Source organism: Anopheles bellator, chromosome 2, assembly GCF_943735745.2.
Source record: "Anopheles bellator chromosome 2, idAnoBellAS_SP24_06.2, whole genome shotgun sequence".
In the NCBI taxonomy this organism is placed as follows: Eukaryota; Metazoa; Arthropoda; class Insecta; order Diptera; family Culicidae; genus Anopheles; species Anopheles bellator.
In genome coordinates this window covers 235,129-260,059 of record NC_071286.1, presented here as the reverse complement: position 1 = coordinate 260,059, position 24,931 = coordinate 235,129, and the positions used below count along the sequence as shown (strand labels likewise).

Genomic DNA, 24,931 nt, shown 5'->3' with positions numbered 1-24,931 from the left:
AACAGGTCTTCAATAGTCTTCAATAGTTTGGGCAAACTATTTCGCTCAGGAACTCACGCTCCGATGGGCTGGTCATGTGATGAGAACGGCAGAAGAGTTTTCTTGGGACGTTGCTTTAAAGATTTTTTATTTTATTCAAAACCCAGATTGTAAGGAAAATTAATTTTATTGAGCTGATCGTTGGTGGCTGTGAATTTTTGCTAACTGCTATCGTCGAGTCAATGCGCTTTAGTATTCAATGATACAAAATTCAAATTTATTCTAACCCAAACATGAATGAACAACGAAGGAATTAATTAGTTTTACCCTTCTTGTGAATTTTGGAGTGTTTTACTAGATTGCTTGATGTGCTGAATGCTTTGTCACAGAACTTACACTTGTATGGCATTTCGCCGGTGTGAGTACGGATGTGAACCTTTAAGTTAGATAACTCTACGAACATTGATAAGCAATGAGGACACTGATGATGTTGATCCTTGTTGTGAATTTTCGAATGTTTTGCTAGTGTGGATGGTGAATGGAAGGTTTTGTCACACACTTTACACTTGTACGGCTTTTCGCCAGTGTGAGTGCGGATATGAATCTTTAAGTTATATGACTGTGCGACCATGAATGAACAATAAGGACACTGATGCTGTTGGTCCTTATTGTGAATTTTCGAGTGTTTTGTTAGTTTGGTTGATAAATGGAAAGCTTTGTCACATACTTTACACTTGTACGGCTTTTCGCCAGTGTGAGTGCGGATGTGATTCTTTAACATGTTTAAAAATGGATATGCTGCCGAACAATGAGGGCAGCGGTGCTTATGGTTTTTAGAATGGCTTTTGCTGTGGGCGTTCCGGGTTCCGCGATTCAAGACGTTTTGAGTTGGTTCTGCAGCTGAAGTATCGGCACACGTATTGTCTGCCACGGTCACAGGATGATATTTTTGATCCTGGCCGATCGATTCTTCAGGATTTTTTTTGGGGTCATGATCCAAAACATCATTCGTTGTTTGCAGCTGATGCTGTTCATTGTCCTCTTCGTACTCTGATTTGATTGCAATAGGATTTTCCTCTGCCTCGAATAAATCATCAGGGATTGTGCCACAACATTCATATGTCATATTCGCTTCATGAACAGTAGTACACTTCTGGTTCAAGTGTAAATCCGTCGCTGCATCCGGTGTGGTAGCTTCAGTTTTGATTAACAATTCTGTCCCATCTGCATATATTTTCATTGACATAGAGTGATCTTCTCGATCTTGACAGACCAATTCTAAAGGATTTGTTCGCAGGTCGTCCTGTTCATGATCCAATATAGCATTCGTTTGCAGCCGATACAGCTCATCGACATCAACACACTCTAATTTAATTGTAATAGAGTTTTCTTCTGCTTCGAATGATTGCTTGCCATAACATTCATGTGTCCCATTTACTTGAGGAGCTGTACAACTCCTCTGAATCAAGTGCAAATCCGTCGCTGCATCCGGTGTGGTAACTTCAGTTTTAATTGTCAGTTCTGGGACAATCGTTTTTTGGGCAGAGTGGTCAAGATGGTTTGGAGCGATTTCTGATACATTCTCCACTGTGTTCTGCCGTTTGATAAATTTATCGACCGTATCACTCTTTTCATTGCATCGCCAACGAAATGTATCCATCTTTTCCAAACGCGATTCGCACGTCGTGCACAAATACGATTGAATTCCAGGAGACAATTCAAGCTGTAAAAATATGAGTATCATAGACCAGTTTTTCTTGTGGAGCAGGGTGAGATGTCTGATATTGCACTTTTACTACCTGCACATCGGTGAAATCGAAGATTTTTTGTACTTTATATTGTCCGGATCCGTCGAGCATTAGAGCCTCCAAAGCATCACCCGCCGTCAGACACCATCGACATATTTTTGCGCTTCTGAAAAATAATTCGCTATCATATCTTTGAATGCTTATTGAACACCGACTTACTCAACACCATCCCCTTTCCTAATTAACCCCTTAGACTCCATTTTAACTGCATTTATTAGGGCGATTTTGTAAAATCGTCCACTTTGCACGTGTTTATTAAACAAACTTCAATGTTTTGCCTTTTTGACAACCGGTCGATTTCTGATAGCTTTTGGGGGCCAAGTTCGCGCGCTTGTGAGTGAGCCTCAGCTCTTTTCAAATTAAAAACCAGTTACTTAGTTTATATGAGCTTAAATAATAAAAATGCAACAATGATAAATCATCCGAAACCGAATAATGATAAATTGTCATTATCTAGTACGAGGCTGAAAAATAACATTACTCAATCCAAAATCAATCAAAAACACGTGCAAATGATAGCATGTTTAGGGATCTTTGATACAAAAAAACTTTTACCCAGTCTTCAGCTATTGTTTTGATTAATTTTACCAATTCAATAATTATCATTTGCGTTCAAATTTTTTCGCTCTCTCTGTAGCGTTGTCGATCTGCTCACTCAAGTCCGGTGCTGCAAGCCGGCACACAGAAAAAAACATCGGTATTAGCACATTGGTTACGGGCCAATTTCTTTCAGAACTGAGCGAAAGGAGTGTGCAATGAATACTTTACTTCTTTCATGATGCAAGAGGCACGCAAAATAGTATTTATTTGTTGTCAGGGCTATATTTTCAACCTCATTTAGTCCTCTCACAGTGTCTATCGACGGCCTGATTTTAGTGATTATTACCTCGCTTTGCAGTAGCTCGGAAATGCCTGAATGCGGTGTCGTTATTCCCACTTCCAACATTAATACAGTGCCCAGCATCACTGGTGCCCTACGAGTAGGAAAAATGAGTAACAGCAACGTGTGGGGGCACATCTTCCTACGCACAAAGTGTTATCACCTCTGCCCCCGTTTAGCGACTTCGGACGAAAAGAAGGGGTGGTAATGCTTTGAGTACTTTAAGTTGGCTTACGCTAAATGACAATACCATTTGATTATTTGCCCTATAGAAGAACAAATTCGTTCCCTCCCACGCGATCGTGTGTACGTTATCAGTTTGCTATCAGAATGCAAAGAAGAGCTCCGGTGCTCAGAGTCGCTTCGATTCGCTTTAGTTATTGTTTCGCTACTATTCTCCCCATGTAAATGATATTTCCAAGCACGTCACGACACCGTGCTTCCGACGCGGTCCACATGTTACTGGTCTAATTTTAAATATGTTTATGTCTATATATTTACTCGCAGTTACCTTTCTCCCTCTAAAGTTAAAATAAATAGAAAAAATAACCTTTGATTTCTTTTCTCTATTTGCGCCTTCCGCCGTGCCGACTGCGAACGCCTCTCCGCCACTACTACTGTTCTACCAGCGCGGACTTCAACATTTTTCCGTTCTTTCGCACTTCACTGGACTGGATGCATTTCTTACCTTTGTATTTACTTAGGATATCTATTTTCCCTAAATTTGTTTACCACTTTGAGAAATACTATGTTTCAAAAGAATAGTTCAAATTATCGTACAATTTTCCGGAACTGTTGTTGTTTTTTGATTGTAAGAGACACCCTTGCTGTCACATGAAATCTAATTGGACTCTTTGAACTGCGAGCTTATATCGGTTGTGGGCACATGTTATGCTTTTTCGATTGGTAAACCAAACAGCGACTTTCGAGTGGCCAACATTGTCTTTATTCTGCCTTTCGTAATTTCTTGGCACTGCGAAAACGATAATGATGCCACCATTGAGGGGATTGATTGAATTCAAACGAATCATTGAAAGGGGAAAATTGAAATCAAAACAAAATGGCCAATGATAAAATTAGTTTTGTTTCACTATCGTTGGGATCTAGAACTGACTACGATAATTTATCAGGTGTAGGTGCAATTTAATCGAGTAAAACTTAATTTCCTTGCCTTTGGACCGCGTCTCAACGAAATCGCATAGCATGTGCACCACACTTCGCGCAAACGACGTGGTTGGTGAGTGAGTGTTACCTTGTTCGGTTCGGATGATTTAGTCCGATTCTTCGTCTCGCTCGTCAAACTCGGATAGATCCACCGACTGCAGCATTGAGCGAGAAAGTGCGTACTCGATCAGAGCCAGATGACAGAACACGTACTGATCCGGCATCTGGATCGAGTACGCTCGCTGGGAGCGAATTTTCTCTACCGTGCCCTTGATGTCGGCCGTCCCGACATCCTCGAGGCGCGATATGCAGATATCTAGCGTAATGAAGGTCCCAGTTCGACCGATACCGGCACTACAGTGTACCACTATGGGGGGCCCTCGTGGATGGCCGGCCCATAGGTCACCTAATGACCGCACCATTTCCGCCTGTTTCTCACGAGCGCGTTGCAAAAAGTTTAGCATAGCCTTCGCCGATGACGGCACTCCGTAATCTGGCCAGCTAGTAAACTGCCAGTGCGAGACGCACCTCACCTCATCAGTCTGGAAAACGGGCAAAACGATGTGAGTTGGCCGTGTCGAGACAACGCTCGAACATCTTACCTTAGTGTTTCTTATTTCCAACTCCACTACGGTGTAGTCCTCGTTGGTTTCTATCGACATTGTCCGCACTTGGTAGCAACCGTACTCAAAGACGCCAGCTTCTATCGGTTCCCAATACTGGCCGCACTTCGCCCGACCCCGCTCCATCACTCGGGTCGTCATAACGATCAGCAAACAGTGCTGCTCCCAGACCATCCGCCAAAAATCGTACGACGTTTTGGGCAACGGGCCTTGTGTGGAAATGTAAGCGTTTTTCTGCTTGTACCCATCGACAAAGTTGGCATTGATGTAGTCCGTCGAAGGATCGTCGTCCTCCTGTGACAGCACCACCCGACTGTGATCGTAGCACAGCACATCCGTATATCGGTTCTTGGCCAGGTTGTTTCTCAGCCTATCAATGACAGAAGAAAGGGTGTTGAGAAAGTACTCGAAAGCCTTCGAGAGGAATAAATACGTACTTTGCATGCGTGAAGGTACCATCCGGTGCGCGAGCTTTAATTTCTGCATACTCTCGAATCAGCCCCAGCTTGCCCCGCTCGCGAACCATCTGCACGATCTGGTCGATCGTTTTCGGATCACCTTCCGCTCCTGCCAGGCTGTCGTCGTCGCTGAAACCGGACGATGCGCTACTCGGTGGGTTCTCCGTCCACAACTCGCTGGTGGCCGTGTGCTGATGGTGGTGGTGCTCCGAGAGATGGTTGACGCCCGCGGCAGCAATATCACTACTATTCTCCACACCTATGTGATGATCATCTAGGAGTGTGCCATTGCCATGCGGTAATGGAGATGCTGTTCGGTGGTTATAATCCACACTAGCCAAGTCCGTCGTATTCGGCGCACACGTCAGTGAGTTGTGAGCATCCAGTGCAGACACACCGGTAGCAATCGCCGTTATTCCGGCGCTTCCCATCACGGGACTAGTGCTGCTCACCGCAACCGACGGACTGGTGGTCTGCTCACCGGACAACTGTTGCTGTTGCTGCTGATGCCCGGTTGTGGCAATTAGTTCGTCCTCACGATTCGTCATCGATTTGTAACAATGCAGCAACCTACAATAGCCAAGAGAGTGGGCATAAACATTAGTATTCGATGTGGTTCCCAGAAACCCACAAAATATGCTGCCGCCGTCCTCCGTTGCGCGTATCTGTGTATGAAAACAACATGATGTTATGTCGTGATGTCGTGGTAGCAGCCAAAACTATAACAACAGAGACAAGCACACAACGAAACCATAGACGAATGATCTGAAGCCTAATGAAAGGGTCGAACCAAATTAAAACGAACGTAATATGTGTGCCATCGTACCACTTCGAGGAGCGCATTGCTTGATTCCGACGACGATGATCACATCGAATATACATTACACCGGTAGGATGGGCGGAACGAAAACACGCTTTTTCTTCACTTCCGGCCCTAATGACCTGACACCGAGACCAGCTGTATCCTCAATAAGCGAGGAAACCTTGACAGAGGCATTGAATAATGTTTGGTCCTTGAACCCGTTCAAGCAATAATCGATCGCACACAAGGAGCGCACGCTACCTCTACTATTTACTTCTGGGATCAAATAGCTGCGGCGTTTTATCACGCAAATGAACTCCGAAACACGATTCAACTGGCGTACAAATCATGACTCGTGCACGTGTCAAGAGGTAAACGTTAACCGAAATAACGAGTCCTTGGTATGTACAGTAATCATTATAAATTATCTATTTCTGTGCTTCTCCGCATTCTCTTACTTTTTCCGGGTTATTCAAGGGCTATTCCATGATTATTTTTCTACGTTCTTAATGAATCAGTTGACAAGGTTATGATGTCCTTAGCTACGCAATGACTTCTGTTTTGACCCCCGAAAATCCGGCTCAAGAAGAAAAATAACGGAATACGTGTATGAATATATCAGTGTGGTTGGACCGATTGATGGTGGACAACATGATAGCACGAAATAAGTAATGCAATGTGTCTCTAAGGTGGTGACGAGGAGAAAGATTTAAATCGCTTTACCTTAAACTTGGCATGCACAACAAATGACGCAGTCCAACACCCAGAATCTGTATGATTTGTGCATCCTGCGGAAGGAGATGTCGATTTTTATAGGAGAATATCGTGACGGTTGAGAGGTTTTAGAAAAAGGCATACACGTCGGACGCATCAACCGCACTGGTCCTCGAGCGAAGAGTGTCAAGACTGTCCAATATTAAAAATCCCACCTTCAACCACCTACTGTATCCTGGGTCGAAATCTGGTGCCCACACTTGCACGACACAGAAACACAGAAACGAGCGGAAACACTAATCAAGCACGCCTGGAGTCCACCACGGTGCTCGGTTTACCACCCGATCAACCCACCACCAACGACACAAGGAAGGACACGAAAAATCCCAAAAATGTTGGCCTCTCAACGCGAAACTGCTTCTACTCACCATGAGGAATGGTCGACTTCTAACGTTCCGCCTAATCGAACTGGAAGAGACTCACGAGGAACATGCAGGCTTAGCTGCGGTATCGAGACCGTAAACACGCGTTCTCTTAATTTCTCGCGCACGAACAGTCGAAGTATTTTAAACGGTGCCTTGAACCAAAGCGGCGCCGTAACGATGAGAACTTTTTTCAGCCGCGCCGGATAGCCACCCTGCGAAAGAAAAGAAGAAATGCACATAAAATATCAATTTGTTTAAACTTTAACTTGACCAAAGAGGTACCAATTCCCGAACCCACATTACCCCAAAACGCTCAATTGTTTTGAGATAAGATCGATGGTCATCGAACGGACTACGTGCGCGGTGCCCTACCATATGCGCGTGCGTTCTACGCGAAATACAGTTGTGCAAACATGACACGCATTCACAAAAGATATCCTTATTTCTCATTCGTGCCGCTGCATCCCTTCTTCGCACACCCGGCTTGCTGGTTCTGCGGACGGTGTGCTCTACTCTCACTCGACAGTCCCGGGAAGGTTTACCGGTTATATGGCAGGGTGGACGCAGACAAGAGCGCTTCTCTCGAAGCAGCTGTGCCACTGAACTAAAGCGCGCCATGAGCCATCGCATCGCAGCAGATGCCAGATGAAGGGACCTTTACCTGTGGTGGTGAGGTTGTGTGAATAAATTTCAAAACGGAGAAGCAAATCGAAAAAGGACTACGAGGATTCGTGAAATAAATCCTTCGAATGAGGGAGCAGAGGCGCGAAAAAGAAGGCACAACTACAGAACAATCACACGCGGGCATCGCACGCGAACTGCGGTATTGTAACAAACCATTGAAACACCTTTTTTCAAAGCTAGCATAATAAATAGGAAGAAAAAAGCCACACTTTTACCAACACGCAACAAGGCTAGTACTTTTCTTGTTGTCAACATCTATATTTTTCAATCAGTTAATAGCACGACCTTAGAAACACTCGCCTCAAAGCGTCACCAAGGCAGATTTCATAACGAAAGTATAGCTAGCGAACGGTGCAAAGAAGAAAGAGGACATTTGCAAGCAAACGTCCTGTCTATCGAACGGGTATGTTTGTTTTTAATCATAGTTCCCCCGAAAGGGACAGGTCGCAAAAAATAGCCCACGAAATAGGTCAAGTTTGATCCCGCGGTCGACGCTGAGACTCCAGTAATGCATAAGGCAGAGCATCAGAGTAAAATGATAGCAGAGCAGGAAGGAAAACAGAATTGCAACCGGATGTGAAACGGGTGTTCTTTTGCAGAGTAGAGGTTGATTGATTGCAAAAACCCTATGAAGATCCTATTAAGAAAAACTGGAAACGGCCCCATCCTGTTTACAGACTTTTAATTCATAAATTCACGTTTTTTGTGGAATTCGTACAAAAACTGTAGCATGACTCACCAAGGTAGAAATGCAAGGAAGAGTAGTGCATAAGTGTATAGGTGAATGGCTGGTGATATTTGTGTTTGTTAAAATTCGAAGGAAAATGTTCGTCGCAGTAACACGCAGTCCTTGTTACACCTTCATATTTGTTGTTGGTGTCCACTTTTTACTAAGGCACGCATGGTAAACATCGTTTACGATAAGCAGGTGAACACGACTCAAGGCCCCAGAGCAGAGCATTAGTTTGCCTCTCGGTTATAAAAGCAACCGGTTTTTAGCTACTTCGTTATTATTGATTTTAGCGAATTTTATAATTCATATTTTCGCTGCCGGTAAACAATGATTTGATGAATGTGACATAACATGGAAATTGCTTTGAGCATAAAATTTGTTTGCAAGTTTTGAACCAAACAACGATTTCTTTTGGAAATTTATCATAAAAATTCTAGTGTAAGGTGAAAGGTGTTAACTTTACATGATTTCAGTCAACTAACTTAGATAAGCCACACAATCCGTCAGAAGGATATTAAGTGTTTATTAAGTATGTTAGCTATGGAGACGCCTAGTACTCCAAAATATGGCTAAAAGTAAAGGTTTTTTTATTCCAAATAAAAAAAACTCTATTTAGCTTTCATACTATCATCTGTTTCGCAACTAAAGCATGAGTCGTCGACGGTGTACGGGCTTATAGTCTTTTCGTGAAAGAAAATGTTTTGCTAAAAATATACAACGGTAGTGCGCGACCGAATTCACGTTTCAGCTCTATGCTTACTCGGTGCCTGAACCAAACGTGTCTAGGACTGGCATCAACCCAAATTTTAGATACCAGTGAGCTACGGTTTCCCCTTTTTCCACTCTAAGCAGCCTACGACGAGCTGCTTTCCCGTAAAAACTAAATCGTCAACAACAACACCTTTCCAAGACGATAGCCGAAAGATGACGTCGTAGCAGATTTATACCGTTATTGCCATACTCTAGGAAATTGATTCATTGATCTACGAACAAACAGCGCCCTTGAACAAGGACAATGTCCACCATAGTTACCTGATTCACACCCACCAAATTGGTTCAAGGTATCCGAGACAACAGGCACCAACAACTATTGTGTGCGTTCTTCCTTCTCGCCACAAAACTGACAATTTATCCTCTTGCTCGTTCGATTCTATTTGCTTCGGCGAATCAGAGCATATTTGGCTGATTTAACCCGGCCGTACCGTTCATCGTGCCGCACTTTGCAAACAATTGACACTGACAAAATTTGGCCACAATGAGGACATCAGAATAGTCTCACAACACAAATTGTATCCTGAAATAAATATGATTACTTTGTTTTTATCTAAATTAGGATAGCAACGAGAGTGTTGTCGCTTTTCGCAAGCATCATTTGCATTTTGCTCCTGAAGCAAACATAAAAGCGTGGGGACGGAAATAATAATCAAACACACTATATACTGCGCACACCTGTGCCACAAATACATGTGCACAGGTCCGTTGCTGTAATTTCTATTCGCTGCGGTCTGCGCTTCCTTTGCAGCATCACGAAATGTCTCCGATAGCAAGGTGGACTTTTAAACTTTCCTCACATTTTCTATTAAACTATTGCAGGTTGTAACTAGCACACAATGTTCCACAATCTTCGGCTTCGCTCCGTCAGGCGATGCTGGTAGATAGCAGACCATCTCGATGTGCTCGATACACAACACTTAGGACACCACCATAACTCTAAATTCTAATTCTTCCGAAGTTCTCGTTTGAATAGAATGAAACCCCATGCGGACCATTACCATTACTTTTGACTAAGTTATAAAGTAATCTTCGATGCAATTGAGGCGCTTCCCACCCACGGTAGCCGCAGCCTATGCCTCTGATTGTGTTACTTTTTCATCCGCACGAAACGAACAAGATTTAAAGCCATTCAAACACGACGTTCGATGATTTGTATCACGTTGTATCACCGTAAGTTTCGACAATGTTCGTGTATGTAGGAAAATCTTTCACAGTCCATAGGAGCAAAACCCTATAAAACCGAACATTCCGAGCAATGCACGACGGGAACTAGGACTAAGTGGCTGTACAATCACTAACCTGCTACTGAGGACAAAAATTTTAAGGGTTGTTTTTGGTACCGCAAATTACTCTTTTCTTCCCCTGCCGGGCACCACACTCTGTGCACACACTACGTGGCGTCCACTGTCGCGCTTGTATTGGTAAATATTTGTGCGCCAAACGATGCGAAGTGCGTTGAAACACGCGTGCGCGCGAAATATCTACGGACACAAACATGGCACACTTGTGTAGCTGCCTATTTGCATCCGCGAAACGCGTGCGCATTTTGCAACTACCCAATACCAACACCATCAAACGAGCGTGTCAGTTTATCGATAAGCCGTTGTTTGAGGGAAAAGGGCCAAATTTTCCTGAGTTGGTCATTGGAAAATGTGCCAGATGGCAGCACTGCTGCTCTGGTTTGAATTTGCTGGACCACGTGCAATCGAAAAGCGAAATACAACGACTGCACAACAAACTAATTTTTGACATTGATCATTGAGTGTTGTGAGAAATTTGTAGCAAAACTGCAACATTGTTGTATGCAATCGTTAGCGTTAATATTGATGCCTAACTTGATTAATTCGTTCTTTAATGTGTCTCTCTATGTTTCTCTTCAATACAAACAATCACTAAAACGCTACTAAAAATGCAGTACAATTTTTCTATGTCACTCGAATATCTCTTTGGTGTTGTCGTTCTCGTTTAATTCCCAAACAGTGATTTCGAAATTGTAGTCGTAAGCCGTTCAAATCGTAGTCCAATCAAGTTCATGACCGCCACATTCTTAGTAGATGATTAAGATTTCTGGCTAGATTCATTTTATGTGAGTCAATTTCACCGTGTGCATTTTTTGCTGTTTGCAAAATGCTCAATGTGCTGACTTCACATTTAAATGCATGTTGAGGTACTCCCGTGTGGGTAACAAAACTTTGAACAATCGGTTCAAGGAATATTAATAACATCACCATCAATTTTGAAATGAAAAAAAAACTAAACCACGAATGAGATCAGATTCCTACGTGATCCGCAAGTGCACACCCTACATGTGTGTTGACTAAAACAATGCATTCTCAATCGGCAGTCGCTGAACTAATTAAGTGTGCATCGCAACAAATGGGTTTCCAGCGGCACACGAATCACATCACTACCAATTATGGAGTGTTTAATGATGTTGGCGGTTAAAGTAACAGACGCAAGTTACATGACATCACACGTTAAATTGTTTCTAGTCCTCTGTTAAGAACATTGCCCGCGACACACAATGGACCACCACATTAGAATGCACACAGCGAATGAAACAGTTCGCGATACTACCAAACACTTCGGGGATGAAACAAGTGATGGTTCAATACTTAGCAGTAAATAGCACCAAATAAATGATACGAAAGAACACTTTACCCAGAGGGGCACGGGACAAGCAAAGCAGCGCTGTTCAGGCGACTTTCAGAAGCCAAAGGTCTCGTCCACATGATATCAGTTTAATTCGCCTTAATTTTCATTGGTTTTCAAAACACAAACCCACGCGGCGACTACGTGTGGGATAACACATGTGTACGAGAAGAACTTTCAATTCACGCCGCACAACGGAGGATCGCACGGGATTGTTAACCCAGAGCCCGAAACATATGTGCGCAATAAACCGCGTGCTTCAATCAATCACTTCCCTCGTCAGCATTGTGTCATTGCGTACACATACCGGACACGAAACACACACAAACGCGCGCCAACAATGATGATACCCATCGTCGGTAAGACCTCCGCGGCGAGGGCACTTCCCCGAGCCGAATTATGACGCTCCGCACACAACGCAGTGCCGCGAAGTGTTCGAGCACCTATGCGCCAATCAACTAAACTACTGTGGGTCGCGGCCGCGCGACCAGGTTGGTTGCCGGCTTCTCGCGCGATTAGTGGGCGCGCAACAGTATTTGCTGTCACCATCACTACCACTACTAGCAACTTCTTGTTACACGACCGTTTTTCGAATAAACTTACTTAACCCAAGATGTGTGCGGTTTGTGATTTCGTGCCGGACGTGAGTCTCCACCGCACGAGCAAGGGTGAAAATAGCGAGAGTCACCAATTGCTGAATGAAGTTTCGGACTCTTTCTTAAGCAACTAGTACAATTGATTTACCTACCTTTAGCAACGTCAAAATTTTCTGCGACAGATCGTAATCAAAGTTGGAATACTTGGAGGTGCTCATATCGTAGATAAACACCAGACCGGCCTTCTGTGTGTCGGTATTTTGTAGAGCAACGTCCAGCTGATAGACGACGCCTTGCAGCGTGGTTTTATGGGTCACTGTCACCGGGCAGTGCAGGTTGGCGGTAAAGATCGCGATCGCCGCGCCACTAGCATCACGTCCAGGCTGGAAGGCGAAAGTAGAACCAAAAACCAAATAACAGATGGATTAATAATATTTCGAGGCACGTTGGGCATTGGACCGAGCCCCATTGATCTGAACCAACGTTTAATGGCCTCTACATTCGAATCTCGATACAGTCCGTGGACGGCTTTCGTGTGTGAGGAGCAAAGGCAGAAAACGATACAGTCCGCGACTTCAGCCATCGGGCGGATGTCGTGCATCCGCCCGGATGATTTGGAACGGTATGCGGCGCGACGAGCTTGATGATTTCGGCGTTTCGGTTCTCGCGGTGCGCTTAACTTTCGGCCGCTGCAGTCGTAATAATAATAATAAGCGGACTCGCGACGTTGACGACGCGACGAGTTTTGCGCACTCCGCCGCGATGGCCATCTACAGCGCTGTGGGCTGGTGTGCGCGTGTGCTCCGCCCTATCCATTTCTGGCGAAGCGCGAACACATTACTTGTCAGTTTATTACGACGGCAAGGTTGATGAATCAGATGATGATATCCACGCACCGAGTGGTGCCACAGAGAAGTAAGGTGCGAAAGTGGCGCCAAGCGCATTTAAACTTTCTCCACACTTGTTGTAGGCCGAAAATCGAACGCCGAAGCTCTTTCTGCGCACGTTTGAACAACGGCCACGGCGAGCAATGGGTACGTTTAATGGCATTTCCTTCCTCCTCTTAGGACAAACGAAATGAATTGTCTATTAAGCATTGCTTCAACAGGTCTGTCCTACGCCCGGGTACTCACCAATATCGTAAACTTTCCCGTCTCCAGTTCCGCCCGCAGAGGATCGACCATCGGATCGAACCCGTACAGCCCTTCCCGTTGCCGGATTAGCTCGTGTTGCTCGTAAAGAGCCAACGCCCTCGCGATGTCATATTTGCGAGCCAACAGGAACCTTGTGGCCACCGCGGGGGTTACAGCTTTCCGGTTTGGATCGTTGTTTGAGCTATTGATCCTATCGATAAACTGTTTCACAGCCTGTGGACGAAAGAAAAAGAATCTTTGATTAGACCCGACATTTGGTTCATCTGAAGAAACGCAAAAGAAATGGTGGAAGTTCAAACACCACACAAATTGCAACAATGTCAAAACGAGTCCAGTCCCCGCCATTAACCTCAAAAAGCCGCAGAAAAACGGGGATGACCGATATGAACCTTCGTGTTTCGTTTCTAGGGCACAACGTTTTTGGATGTGCGCAATTGAGCTGAACCGGAACAGGCAACATACTTTTTTGGTTACTGGTTCCGTCTTCTCGATTCCGAACGTCTTCATATCATGGGCAATAACGCCTGAAAGTGCCGAGTACCCATGTGCGATGTAAGCAAATGCGTTTTTGCTGATACACCTCGACGCGCCGCGGCCAAAGAGAAATTCGGTGAGCAAAATTATGCGTTGATCGCACTTCCGCGTCCATTGCGGGGTTGCTTTCCGTTTCTCGTCCCTCTGTTACAAATTAGCGATTAACAAAACAACAACTTCCCTATTTTCGGCTCACATGTGTATGCACAGCAGCAACCGCGCTGATTACATGGTACTCTGAGACTCGGATCAACGCGCCACCGTCGAATATCGGCGTCGCTTCGATGGATGGCCCAATAATTATCAGTCAGATGTTTTGTGTTACTTCCACCGGTGGCGAGGCAAGGCAAGAAGCGCAGAAGTAGATTAGGCGATCAGAGAAAAGGCGATTGGAGCCAGCGAAAACGGCGGAAAAATTGAACACTTCCCGATGATGGCGGCCGACCGCGAATCCAGACACACGCAAGCAAGCTCCCCAAGCTCGTCCATCTCTGGCTGGCAGCTGCATAACGGTACGAAATCGGAGTACTCCCGCAAAGCACAGACGGGCCGCGAGCTGAGGTCATTCAGTGTGTTGGCTGCTTTCGTGATTGCAATAGCGATCGGCAATTGGATTTTGGAGAGGTTCCGGCGCGGACAGGCTGCCGATGGTAATCTCGAGAGCAAAAGAAAGTTTTAGACAAACTCAGCCACATTCATTTGCTTTCTGCCCGCGGCCCGTCATGGAGAACAACGTTTGCAAGGCCAAAACTAATGCCGTGCTGGCCACTCGTATCTGTCGTCCATAGAGACTACACCTATTTTTCCATTTTTATTCACTAACCGATCAAAAAGTGCGTAAAAAACGGCTTCATATTGTTATTGGCCAAGAAAACAGGTGTTCACAAAAAGGAAGGTTAAAACAGTACAAAAAAGCTAATCCGCTATTCAAGTGCACTCCTTCGACAGTGGCCGCGCCCAGTACTGCCCAGCCGAACAGAAAACTAGTCGACCAAAGTCATGCGAACCCGTTTATTGACCGACATATCCGAATGCCTTGAAGCTAGGCTCTTCGCTTGCTTGACGATGGGTACTGACTGAGTCAACGAAAATCTGGAAAAAAAACATTTGATTGTCTTATAAAGGATACGACCTACAAACGCCGGCCGGTAGCTTTCGTTAATATTTCCACGAGTTCCCTAGAACGAGCCCGGCAACTACACATATTCGAAGCGACAATACGACGGCGGATGAAACTACCATGAACGGGAAAAGCAGGTTATGGCCAACGATAGCAGGTTGACTATATTCGTTTCGCTTTTCTCCTGCGCCTCACGCCACTGCCAAGCTCTGCTGCTCCGGGAGAGTAGTTTCGTATGCTGCCAAATGCTACCGACGGAAGCGGAGATGCGAGCATGTTCTGCTGCATCAGGCAACTGGTTCGGCTTCATGCTATTCCTGATCTCCGTTTGAGAATAGCGTTTCATTTGAATATGCCTCAAAAATAGGTCACACTGACTGAAAGGTTGATATCGGAATTGTTGCAATGCTGGTTGCCTCCTGACCGGATGCAGTCTCGCGGATGCTATCAGAGAGGGACAAATTACAGCTTCCTGTTTGCGTCGGAAGGCTACTTTCAACAATGTTTGGCCCTTTCCGAGAAGAGATATTAATCAGTAACACGAATGTTATTATAATTTCATGGCGAACAATTCTTTCAATTCACAAGCGTATTGGCAAACGACTTCTGCTCTCTAAATGCACTACGATCTCCTTTTTGCGTCGTTTATCTTTCGGTTTTTGTTTCCCGTTAACCACTTTCCACGAACGCAGTGAACCGTAGAAGATGAACATAAAATAGATATTTGTTTATTGTCACTAGTTGTTAGAGCTCAAACGTTAAGGTCAGAGTACTATAAAATGAACGAATCACCCCGTATCACGGAGAAAGTTTTATTTTACTCTTATTTCCAATAAAAATTTAGTCTTTTGGAATACATACTATACTTTCTAAAAACATTAAACAAATAGAGACCACAAGCAACGGTACCTTCAACGCCCACAGCAGAATAAGATCCATTACGGTGACCTTGTTCTTTTTCTTCATTATCACACCAAATGTAATTCGATTTGGCACGATTGGAAAACAATATCACATATTCCACAGATACAGCACCACTACAAACTGCAGTTGCGAATTTTATTTCGGTTTCACCGACAAAGGGTAGCACAGTAGCACAGAGCGGAGAACACCGAAGGGAAAAAATCGAACATTTTCATACAGCATACGATCGTAACTGTGATCGACAACGGCCACTAGTGCACCCTAATAAAATAACGCTTGCGATGTTTCACTTTCACATGTTGCTCCATTTCTTCTAGGGGCCACAAACTGCAGCATTTAAGGCACTCTTCTTAGCCTTAGGCAGAGTTGCTAACACGGCCGAACCGCAAGCCGATGTTCCGCCAGAAACTAGCGTGGACCAATTACACTTGCACTCACACTTGAGGGATTCAACATTCGTAAAGCAGAAAAAAGAACACCCCTTCGGAAGATCATCTGTGGACCTTACGCTTCTTTGACCGATCACCGTTGGATCTTGTATCCTTCTGAATGCGCCAAACCAAGTTGTGTCAACTATTTGTATTGTAGCTTAAGTTTTTGGCCGCAAACTGCCATCGCCCACCACTGGAGATCGCGCACAGGCAAACGCCTCACAGCGCCGTTGAGCCACTGAAAAGAAATGGCTTTCTTTCTTTCACTGCCAAACGGCGTGTGCGCTGCACATGTCCGCAGCAGCAGCAGCAGCATCATCACTACATCAACGGAAGTATGCTCAAATAGGAAACGGCGTTTGTACATGTATGTGTGTGCTGAGACGCATCAACGTGCCCGTTCCAGGAAAACTCCAGCCACCAGCGAGGCAAAGAAAGAAGACCCGCGATCACACAAGAGCGATAGAGATCGAGTTTCTGCGTTTCTTCTTGGTGTCGCGGTGCGTCGTCGTCAATATACCGTTTTAGCGGAGAGCAAAAGAGATCACTCCCAACCCGTGACCCCGTGAACGTAGCTTATCGAATGATCCTCTCCATAAGGGTTACAGGCGCCCGATAGCCATTATGCAAACAAAGTGGGTTCAAGTAGAATTTACGAGAGCTTACGAGGCAAAACGTTTTTGCCACATGAGTAATTCTCCCTCGCTGGCCAATTTTGCTGTGCTTCTTTCTCTCTCTAAAGTCATCCTCTCCGTTCTCTCTCTCCCTCTGTGCTTCGTATTTCATTTGTGTTTCGATGAAAATTTAGAGCAAAAACTATAGTCCTTTTTGGTGTTAGTGTTCCTAGGCTTTTGCTTTGGCATGCTTTTTCTTTTCTTGGCGTGCTGCGATCGTGAAGATCACGATCAGGCTACTCTAGCTATTATTTAGAGGAAACGCTTGAATTTCAGATGTATCCTCCTTATGTTGCTAAGGATCATTCCGAATGCAAGGAGACACATGGCATACTGCAGAAAAATATACGAACGGAAGTACAAGGAATTGAAGAAAGAAAACCGGACGAAAACGGACGCAACGGCTCCACAATGAAACAGAAGATAATGGTTCTAACTTATTACTGATCGTGTCTGCAAGATGATATCATTCGATAAAGCAAGATTGAAACAACGGTCAACGGTATACAATTTGGCTTAAAAACATTGAAATTAAGTTTTCCTCGATTTTCATTCATTTCGTTCCATGTTACTCGTACGTGATGTGAACATGTTGAAGTGAACATCCGATGTACGTTTGTTTTATTTCCACAATTCAACCTTGGTAGAAATCAAGTTTGCGGTTTTGATTGTAATAGTCGATCGGTCGTAGGATCGATCTCGGATATCCGGCATCGGGCATGATAGTTCATACGCGCTCAAAAGTATAGAAAAGTGTACTTCGTAAGTTGGTTTTGGAGCTGAGGAGTTAAGTGGTTGCCAACGTTACCGCCTCATGATACACTTAGAAGCTGTACAGTTGTTTGTGTGCACCTTGTTGGTGTGAATGACAGATTAGAGGATACTATGAATTCGCCAATAACTTCGATAGCACCGCTTAACTAGAAGCAGAAGACGTCCATTCTGAAGCGCGATTGCCACCACCTGACTGGCAATGGATTAACTGGATTGGATTAAGAATGTTTTGTATATTTCTCAAGAACAACATGGGCGAAAGCGTAATGTTTAAGCAAGCCAGCAGATCCTGGCGGAAGTCGTTTCGCACTCACCGTTTCCTGTGCCATTTTAGCTCGCAGATGAAATGGTCCGACAGTGTGCCAGATTCGATTCGTGTATGCTGCTGGGTTATGGCTGTGTTAGTTAGAGATTGCTGGGTTGCGTGATTGTTTGCGATTTAGGCAGGCAAATGGTCGATGTTGTTTACGCTCACAGTGCCGTCCACTTTTGAATCATCGGCCACACCATATTATTTCTTGCACAAACTTGCCCCTTCAACCAGCTTTGTAGACGCATGTATACGCTGAACACTCGCAAACATACTCCGAATGCGAAAACACATAGAAAACCCCCAGACAGTGCGGGACACCTCCAACTGATAGTACCACTCGGTGATAAAGACGATAGCTTATCGCTCAAAACCGCTATACAAGCACAGCGCGAGTGACCAGTCTGACAATGACTGATTAGCCAGTTGGCTGCCACAACGGGTTCAGACAGTCCGTTCTAGGTTACAATTTAGGATCTGGATCTTCTTCACTTTGTTCTTCGTTGATGAATAAAGCACACAAACAAAACAAGCAGCCCGCGCCACGTTGATGGGAACCGTGAGTGGCCGTCTATCTGGAAGCGAACCAATGGAATGTTATCGATTTGTTGAGCAATTTTCTCCGCGTTCTGATACACACTCACATGCTTGGTATCTGGTCGACCAAAGGCTTAATCGAAAGGTGTGCTAACTTGCCGGAAAGTCGGTGTTTGCCAGCGCCAATCGAACAACTTACGAATGATTCTCTAGCCTTGCCGCGCTATTGCGGTTCGCTTTCCAAGCAGCATTCACAATCGTTTGGTTCTTGCGGCAACCGATCAACAAAATCGTCCTTGGGCATGGAAATTGCTGTTGCAGGGCAGAAGGCAACACGAGAGTATGCTGAACTTAGTGTACTACTTATTGTTCCATTTCCATTTTACTTTTGTTTTCAAAGTTCACACGAATATGACGAACCACAATATTAATATTAGTCGAGAACGAAATTTTACTTGCAATACTGGGCCGCCACACGGGTCGTACATAAACGATCTTACATTTCAGATAAATGCCAAACTGTTTGCGCTTGTGTCAAAACGTTTATGCCTCAGTGGACACGTAAAAACTGTTAAAGCCAAGCAGATGTTAATATATGTTGTTATTTGCTGATATAGCAACAAAATCTAAAAAACAGAAAAAGATATTCAGAAATCAATTTATTTCTCTTCTGTTTTCTGCCACACGAAAACGTTTTTATGCTCGGATTTACGGTTCATGTGGCACCGCAGTAAAAGTGACATTTGCTTTGACATAACGCGTAGAGTTTTCATTGGAGCAAAACAGTACAATTTACAACGGGCACAGTAAACGTCAAAACAGTAAAAATGGTCTCGAGACATTTGTGCAGCAGAATTGTAAAACAATTCTGCCTTATTCAAACAAACACGTTTCTTAAAACTAGTTCGAATGCCGCATATTATCGTCTAACTCAAGGATACTTTCATTCGTGGCCGGAAAACAGGACACGTCCACAATGGCTTCGTCCTTCGCTCCAGTGCCGGCAGACCCGGCTCTATTCGGCGGATTGTATGTATCGACCCATGGTTTTCTGGCCGCGCAGATTGTGTAATCTTGTTTTCTCTCTGTTCCGCTTTGCAGCCGGCAACGCACAACGAAAAGCCGGCAACGCACAACGAGACCAGAGTATCGCCACGCCGCAGCTACTGACCAAACTATTCCCTCAGACGGCCGTTGAAAACGTGGAAGATGAGGCGCGGCAAGAAAAGCAACGGAAACAGGAAGAAGACGAAAAGAAGGAAAAGGAATCGTCCTGGAAACGGATGAAGTTTGGATTCGTCTTCTTCGGCTTTTCGGTGTCGGCTTTCTGTGTGTATTCGGTTTGGATATTCGGCGCACCCGATCGGGATGCGGAGGGCAACCTTATCGAGGACGAGTTTACGGGACTGCCAACGTTTCAGCAGTACTGCAAACGGATGTGGAAATCGATGACGTACTACCAAAAAATGATACAGGAACCGTCTCGCGAGAAACTCCTGCCGGACCCGCTGAAGTATCCGTACGCTCAACCACCGTACACGGTCGTGCTGGAAATGAAGGACGTTCTAGTGCACCCGGATTGGACCTATCAAACTGGGTGGCGATTCAAAAAACGTCCCGGGGTGGACAAGTTTCTGGAAACGCTTGCGGCCAATTTTGAAATTGTCGTGTTCACGGCGGACCAAGGCATGACGGTGTTTCCCATTTTGGATGCCCTCGATCCACGCGGTTACATCATGTACCGTCTCGTGCGCGATGCGACGCACTTTGTCGATGGGCACCACGTGAAAAACTTGGATAACCTCAACCGTGACCTCAGCAAGGTTATCGTTGTCGATTGGGATCCGAACTCGACCAAACTGCACCCCGAAAATACGCTCAATATTCCCCGATGGACTGGCAACGACGATGATTCGGGACTATTTGACCTGATGGCTCTGCTCGTAACGATCGCCACGACCGAGGTTGAGGACGTGCGCGATGTGATGACGTACTACAAATCTTTCGACAATCCGTTGGCCAAATTTCGAGAAAATCAACGCCTACTTGCCGAACAGCTGGCGGAGCAGGAACGGGAAGAGAAGCAGCGCAATCTGCCGGCGGTACAACGATGGAGACCCAGCTTCCTTGGCGGAGGCCGTTGAATGAGTGCGAACACGAATAAAGCTCATAGGAATTCGCTTCTGTTATCGATCGTGTTCGAAGGGTTTATGAATGATGGAACGGAACTGCTACTGTAGATTTTTTATATCACATGATAAGCGTTTATTCAGAGAATTATGGACAGTACATCCTATAGCTGTTTAACCGAGCCCTCGGTACAACATTTCAAGTGAAGCTCTCTAGTAACGAATTAAACTCTGGCTTCAAAGAGGTTATAGAATAGTTTTATACATTAGGTTGTTGAACGATACGTTCTTCTTCCCGTTGATTGCCGCGTTCCAAATACCAGTTGTTCTGCTCCTTCATTTTTTTCCGCTGTTCTTCCCTGGCTTCCTGTCGCCCTTTTTTCATGCGCTCTTGCCAACGTTCTCCGGATCCTCGCTCATCATACCGATTACCACCATTTCGGCGGTATTCTTCCCTACCCTTGTAACGCTCCTCATGCCACTCATCGTGTTTCTTGTGCCTCTGCTGATTATGGCGATGGTCGTCGTTGAATTGCGATTTGCCATGTGTCGATTCTTCACTCTTGTACTGCTGTAAATAGGATCCTTCATCCGAGTCCTTTCTACGACGATCGTCATTGTCCTTGTGGTATTTGCTTTGATCATGATGGTCTCGATCGCGCCGGTTGGCGTTATCCTTCCTATGACTATACTTGCCACTACCATGATCGTGATTATCGCGATCGTGTCGTTTATCTTTCTGGCTATCGTAACGTTGATCAAACTTCTTTCGTTGGTGATCATCCTCATCCTCGTCGGAATGCTGCTTCCGATTAAATTCACTCGGCTTCTGGTGACCATTCTTCTTACCTTTACGATAGTCCTCTCCATCTTCGGAATATCTACCATTTCCGTGCTTTTGTTTTCTTTCAAACTCACTATCCCTTCTCCCGTGTGTTCGTTGCTCTCCGTTCTTAGACTTGGCGTCGCCAGAAAAGTCTTCAGCGTACTGATCGCGTCGACCACTTTCAGCTCCCGATTTACGATCGTTACCACCTTCTTTCTGGGTGGAAAATTCTTTCGAACGGTACTGCTTGTCCTCTGCACTGGCCCCATACATACGATCATTTGATGGCACCTGCTCTGTATTTGGCCCTCCGTTACCTGTTGCTTTCGCTGGCCTGTGTTGCTGCCCATCTGGTGTAAAGATTACGCCATCTTTAGCCAGATTATCGTTCGGCGTGTGGCTTTCCATGGCGCTTTTTACCGAAAGAATTTCCTCTGGTTCAGGGGAAAGATCCAAAATGCTACCCAATGCTTCAACGATAACACTTCCCTCGGCCTTGATCGCGTCGAAGGCTTTTTGGTAGTCGATGTTGAATGGAGAGGCTGGTTTCGTGGGATCCGAAGCAGCCAGATGTTCAGGTTCAGATGGTTTCGGGTGGATAAATTTGTTGTAATTTTCCCCTTTGGAGTTGCGTTTGTCTTGTAACTCGGCCTTTTTTTGCTTTGCCTCAATCTTTCGCTTCTTCACATCGCAGTACTTGGCACTGTACTCGAAAAACAGATCATCTTGTACTGCCCAATCTTGACTGTAGCAAAACGCCGGCAAAACGTAATCTTTGTCCACTATCAACATCGGCTCCTCTTCATCACCAGACCAGACGACCTTCCTCTTAATTCCTGCGTCCTGCGGAGGGACTATTCGAACTGGTTGTGACGGTACAGCTGAGGCGGGTTCCGGTTCGGGATCTGGTTTGTTTTCCGCGCTCTTCGTCATCCACTCAAATTCAGCCTGCTGAACTTGCTCGTCCAGCTCCGAGCGCGTGTAGAGATGGCGTAACTTGCTCATCTCCTGTTTCAATATGTTGTTTTCGAGCTCCAGCTCGGAGATCCGTTTTTCGTGCTCAAAGTTGATTTCATTCACTCGACTGTTCAGACGCATTGAATTGCCCAGAAGAATGGCTGCCATGCCCGTGGCCAGTACGCTAAAAATTACCCAACTGGCACCGCTAACCGTAACCGGAACGACCGATCGAATTGGTTCAAGCGACTGATCAGCGACTGCTTGTTGCACTTGCAGCGTGTTATCGTACAGCTCGTCACGCGGTGCCCGGGCGTCATCCGGCGTGTATGGTGGCGTTAACGGTTCATATTCTGTCGGGGTAGTTAGATCTATCTTTTGTTGAAAATGCACCGTCGGAGCAAGGACTTCATCTACATCTTGTAGTTTCTCATAACTGGCCGCATCGCTCTCACTTATTACACTGATTCCATCGGAAGATTCGTCCAGCTGAGACCTGCAAATATGTAAAATCAGTTATCATAATTCAGGAACGCTTTACACTTCGTGAAGGCATGTCAAACAACACACTTCCGGAAATGTCTAATTTTATCATCCCAAGGAACAAAGGTTAAGCGACTGACGCATATTACTCACTCAGCATTCCGCTTTTCGGGTGTCGGTTGATCGTCCCTTTCGTCTGATTCAATGACTTGCACTCCACTGGTTTCCTCGGGCATGTCTTTGCTCGCAGCTTCGGTTTCCTTTCCGAGTAGCGTCCAGCTCTCGGAATCTTCGGAGCTAACCGAACTGGTCAGTGTTTCATCCAACGATTCTTTGTTTTCCGATTGATCCATCTTGTGCCAACGATGGCGTACGACTGTTATAAAATGTGTTCACTTGTTGGCGTGCAACTACATCCGAGGATCGTGTCGGCTGAAACGATGATCGTTCTGGGAGGGAGATATTTATAAATTAGTACCTTTTTTCCTCTTTTCCCGCTGGTTGTAAACTGAAGACGGAGATGACCTCCCCGGTAGAACATGGGACGAGAGAGAAAATTATGCTCGCGTAAGAATCCTAGCGTCCTCTCCATTTCTCACCTTCGAGGAGGCATTACTGAAGTTCAGAAAATGTGCATCCCACGCGATTTCAAAGGCGGGGACATGTGGCACGACGACGGGTACTAAGGGTTTTCTTTACGAGTTACGTGTTAAAATGCCGTTTTACCTGTCCAAAGTAGCCTAAGCAAATATTTACACTTTATTGCCGCGTGCTTAGTTGCCGCTAAATAATGTGTTTCGCTGGTTTAGGTAGTCGGTTTTTGGTTTTATTGAACTTAAGTACACGTCGGAAAGAAATGGGCGTTTTTGTTTGATTTGCACCTTAACTGGTTACTGCGACATTCGGAACCGACCACCTTTTCCTTTTGTTCGTCATCACCGTGGATAACATTACATTTTTACGCATTACAACAGACTGTGAGAGATTTATGTGTGTGTGTGTGTGTTGTTTACCGGTTCAATTCAGATCTTACGAAGAATAACTTGATTCACATTTAAAAGGTTAACGTAAGAGAATAATTGTGTAAAGATAAATTTATCAACAGTTAAATAAAAACATTTTGCCAACAAGTTTTTGGCAAAACAAATAAGAGAAAGAAAGAATATGTTTTTGACAGAACGCAAATTAGCATCTGGTTTATATTGCATGATTCAAACTGAAACCCAGCATTCATTTCATTCGCATATGCGACGGTAGATGGCAGCAGCTGTGTTTAGTAATGCTATAATTTTCAGCGATTATAGAAAAATAACTTATCCAAGATAACAACTTTTCCGAGATTATAGAAAAAATAGAAAAAGGAAGAAAACATTTAAAAATTTCGAGGGTCAATACTTTTAATAACGGGTTAAAACAGGTTACTTAGAACGCGTGTATTACGCATAAAATGTTGAATTTAACCAAAACCTTCGAAAAATTCCGTAGATTTTTCCTGAACTCAAATATGTTTATTTCGGTTTCGTTTGGTTTTTCAAACAAATTTTGATCTCGTAGTTTGTTTGGGGATTTCCTAGTTTCCCTTTTCTTAATTGTGAGTTCGAACAGTTTCAGCTTTCCGGTGTCTTGATGGCGTTCAAGTTGTTTTTTTCAATGACGATGAGTTGAAAAGAAAGCAAGCTATCGAAGAAAAACAACCATCTCCAGATTCCTCCCGGACCAGGCGAGTCCTGTTTTCGCAAATCTACCCTTCTTCGCACCCCGTCGGATGACCTTTGCACAAAAGACG

At 44.8% G+C, this 24,931-nt stretch overlaps 4 protein-coding genes across 8 annotated transcripts; 1 reads left to right on the top strand and 3 right to left on the bottom strand.

The window, feature by feature from the left end:
- Window positions 1-147: 147 nt before the first annotated feature.
- On the bottom strand, window positions 148-2,036 carry LOC131210426 (zinc finger protein 595-like). Its single transcript, XM_058203672.1, has 3 exons — window positions 1,947-2,036; window positions 1,779-1,893; window positions 148-1,702 (listed from the first exon to the last, which is right to left on the bottom strand). The coding sequence occupies exons 1-3, from the start codon at window positions 1,985-1,987 to the stop codon at window positions 293-295; spliced, it is 1,566 nt and encodes a 521-aa protein (XP_058059655.1). The 5' UTR covers window positions 1,988-2,036; the 3' UTR covers window positions 148-292.
- A 539-nt stretch (window positions 2,037-2,575) lies between these two features.
- LOC131211837 (tyrosine-protein phosphatase non-receptor type 9) lies at window positions 2,576-19,123 on the bottom strand. 3 transcript variants are annotated; one of them, XM_058205473.1, is made up of 8 exons: window positions 18,858-19,123; window positions 18,218-18,788; window positions 13,426-13,659; window positions 12,445-12,675; window positions 6,857-7,065; window positions 4,892-5,482; window positions 4,434-4,824; window positions 2,576-4,373 (listed from the first exon to the last, which is right to left on the bottom strand). In XM_058205473.1, the coding sequence occupies exons 2-8, from the start codon at window positions 18,230-18,232 to the stop codon at window positions 3,939-3,941; spliced, it is 2,106 nt and encodes a 701-aa protein (XP_058061456.1). In that variant the 5' UTR covers window positions 18,233-18,788; window positions 18,858-19,123; the 3' UTR covers window positions 2,576-3,938. The 3 variants fall into 3 exon arrangements, with proteins under 3 accessions (XP_058061456.1, XP_058061457.1, XP_058061455.1); XM_058205474.1 differs by having other exon boundaries at window positions 18,218-18,784; XM_058205472.1 differs by lacking the exons at window positions 18,218-18,788; window positions 18,858-19,123 and adding an exon at window positions 16,010-16,066.
- A 454-nt stretch (window positions 19,124-19,577) lies between these two features.
- On the top strand, window positions 19,578-20,926 carry LOC131211417 (mitochondrial import inner membrane translocase subunit TIM50-C-like). Its single transcript, XM_058204869.1, has 2 exons — window positions 19,578-19,779; window positions 19,852-20,926. Exons 1-2 carry the CDS (start codon window positions 19,578-19,580, stop codon window positions 20,892-20,894), a joined length of 1,245 nt encoding a protein of 414 aa, XP_058060852.1. The 3' UTR covers window positions 20,895-20,926.
- An 83-nt stretch (window positions 20,927-21,009) lies between these two features.
- LOC131208687 (uncharacterized) lies at window positions 21,010-24,284 on the bottom strand. 3 transcript variants are annotated; one of them, XM_058201505.1, is made up of 4 exons: window positions 24,159-24,284; window positions 23,745-23,885; window positions 23,299-23,594; window positions 21,010-23,158 (listed from the first exon to the last, which is right to left on the bottom strand). In XM_058201505.1, the coding sequence occupies exons 3-4, from the start codon at window positions 23,496-23,498 to the stop codon at window positions 21,139-21,141; spliced, it is 2,220 nt and encodes a 739-aa protein (XP_058057488.1). In that variant the 5' UTR covers window positions 23,499-23,594; window positions 23,745-23,885; window positions 24,159-24,284; the 3' UTR covers window positions 21,010-21,138. The 3 variants fall into 3 exon arrangements, with proteins under 3 accessions (XP_058057488.1, XP_058057487.1, XP_058057489.1); XM_058201504.1 differs by having other exon boundaries at window positions 23,872-24,274; XM_058201506.1 differs by lacking the exon at window positions 23,745-23,885 and having other exon boundaries at window positions 24,159-24,256.
- Between the last annotated feature and the right edge of the window lie 647 nt (window positions 24,285-24,931).

What these genes read in the sequence shown, in the direction of transcription:
- LOC131211837 (XM_058205472.1), bottom strand. Translation starts at nt 16,066, where the DNA reads ATGAAGAAAAAGAACAAGGTCACCGTAATGGATCTTATTCTGCTGTGG. An exon ending in CGGGAAAGTTTACGATATTG is followed by an intron (nt 12,676 to 13,425) that starts GTGAGTACCCGG and finishes TTCGCCTTCCAG; the next exon opens with CCTGGACGTGATGCTAGTGG. An exon ending in AAATTTTGACGTTGCTAAAG is followed by an intron (nt 7,066 to 12,444) that starts GTAGGTAAATCA and finishes TTTCTTTCGCAG; the next exon opens with GGTGGCTATCCGGCGCGGCT.
- LOC131211417 (XM_058204869.1), top strand. Translation starts at nt 19,578, where the DNA reads ATGGTCTCGAGACATTTGTGCAGCAGAATTGTAAAACAATTCTGCCTT. An exon ending in CCGGCTCTATTCGGCGGATT is followed by an intron (nt 19,780 to 19,851) that starts GTATGTATCGAC and finishes TCCGCTTTGCAG; the next exon opens with CCGGCAACGCACAACGAAAA.
- LOC131210426 (XM_058203672.1), bottom strand. Translation starts at nt 1,987, where the DNA reads ATGGAGTCTAAGGGGTTAATTAGGAAAGGGGATGGTGTTGA. An exon ending in AGGAAAGGGGATGGTGTTGA is followed by an intron (nt 1,894 to 1,946) that starts GTAAGTCGGTGT and finishes ATTATTTTTCAG; the next exon opens with AAGCGCAAAAATATGTCGAT. An exon ending in TCGATTTCACCGATGTGCAG is followed by an intron (nt 1,703 to 1,778) that starts GTAGTAAAAGTG and finishes ATATTTTTACAG; the next exon opens with CTTGAATTGTCTCCTGGAAT.
- LOC131208687 (XM_058201505.1), bottom strand. Translation starts at nt 23,498, where the DNA reads ATGGATCAATCGGAAAACAAAGAATCGTTGGATGAAACACTGACCAGT. An exon ending in CCCGAAAAGCGGAATGCTGA is followed by an intron (nt 23,159 to 23,298) that starts GTGAGTAATATG and finishes ACATATTTGCAG; the next exon opens with GTCTCAGCTGGACGAATCTT.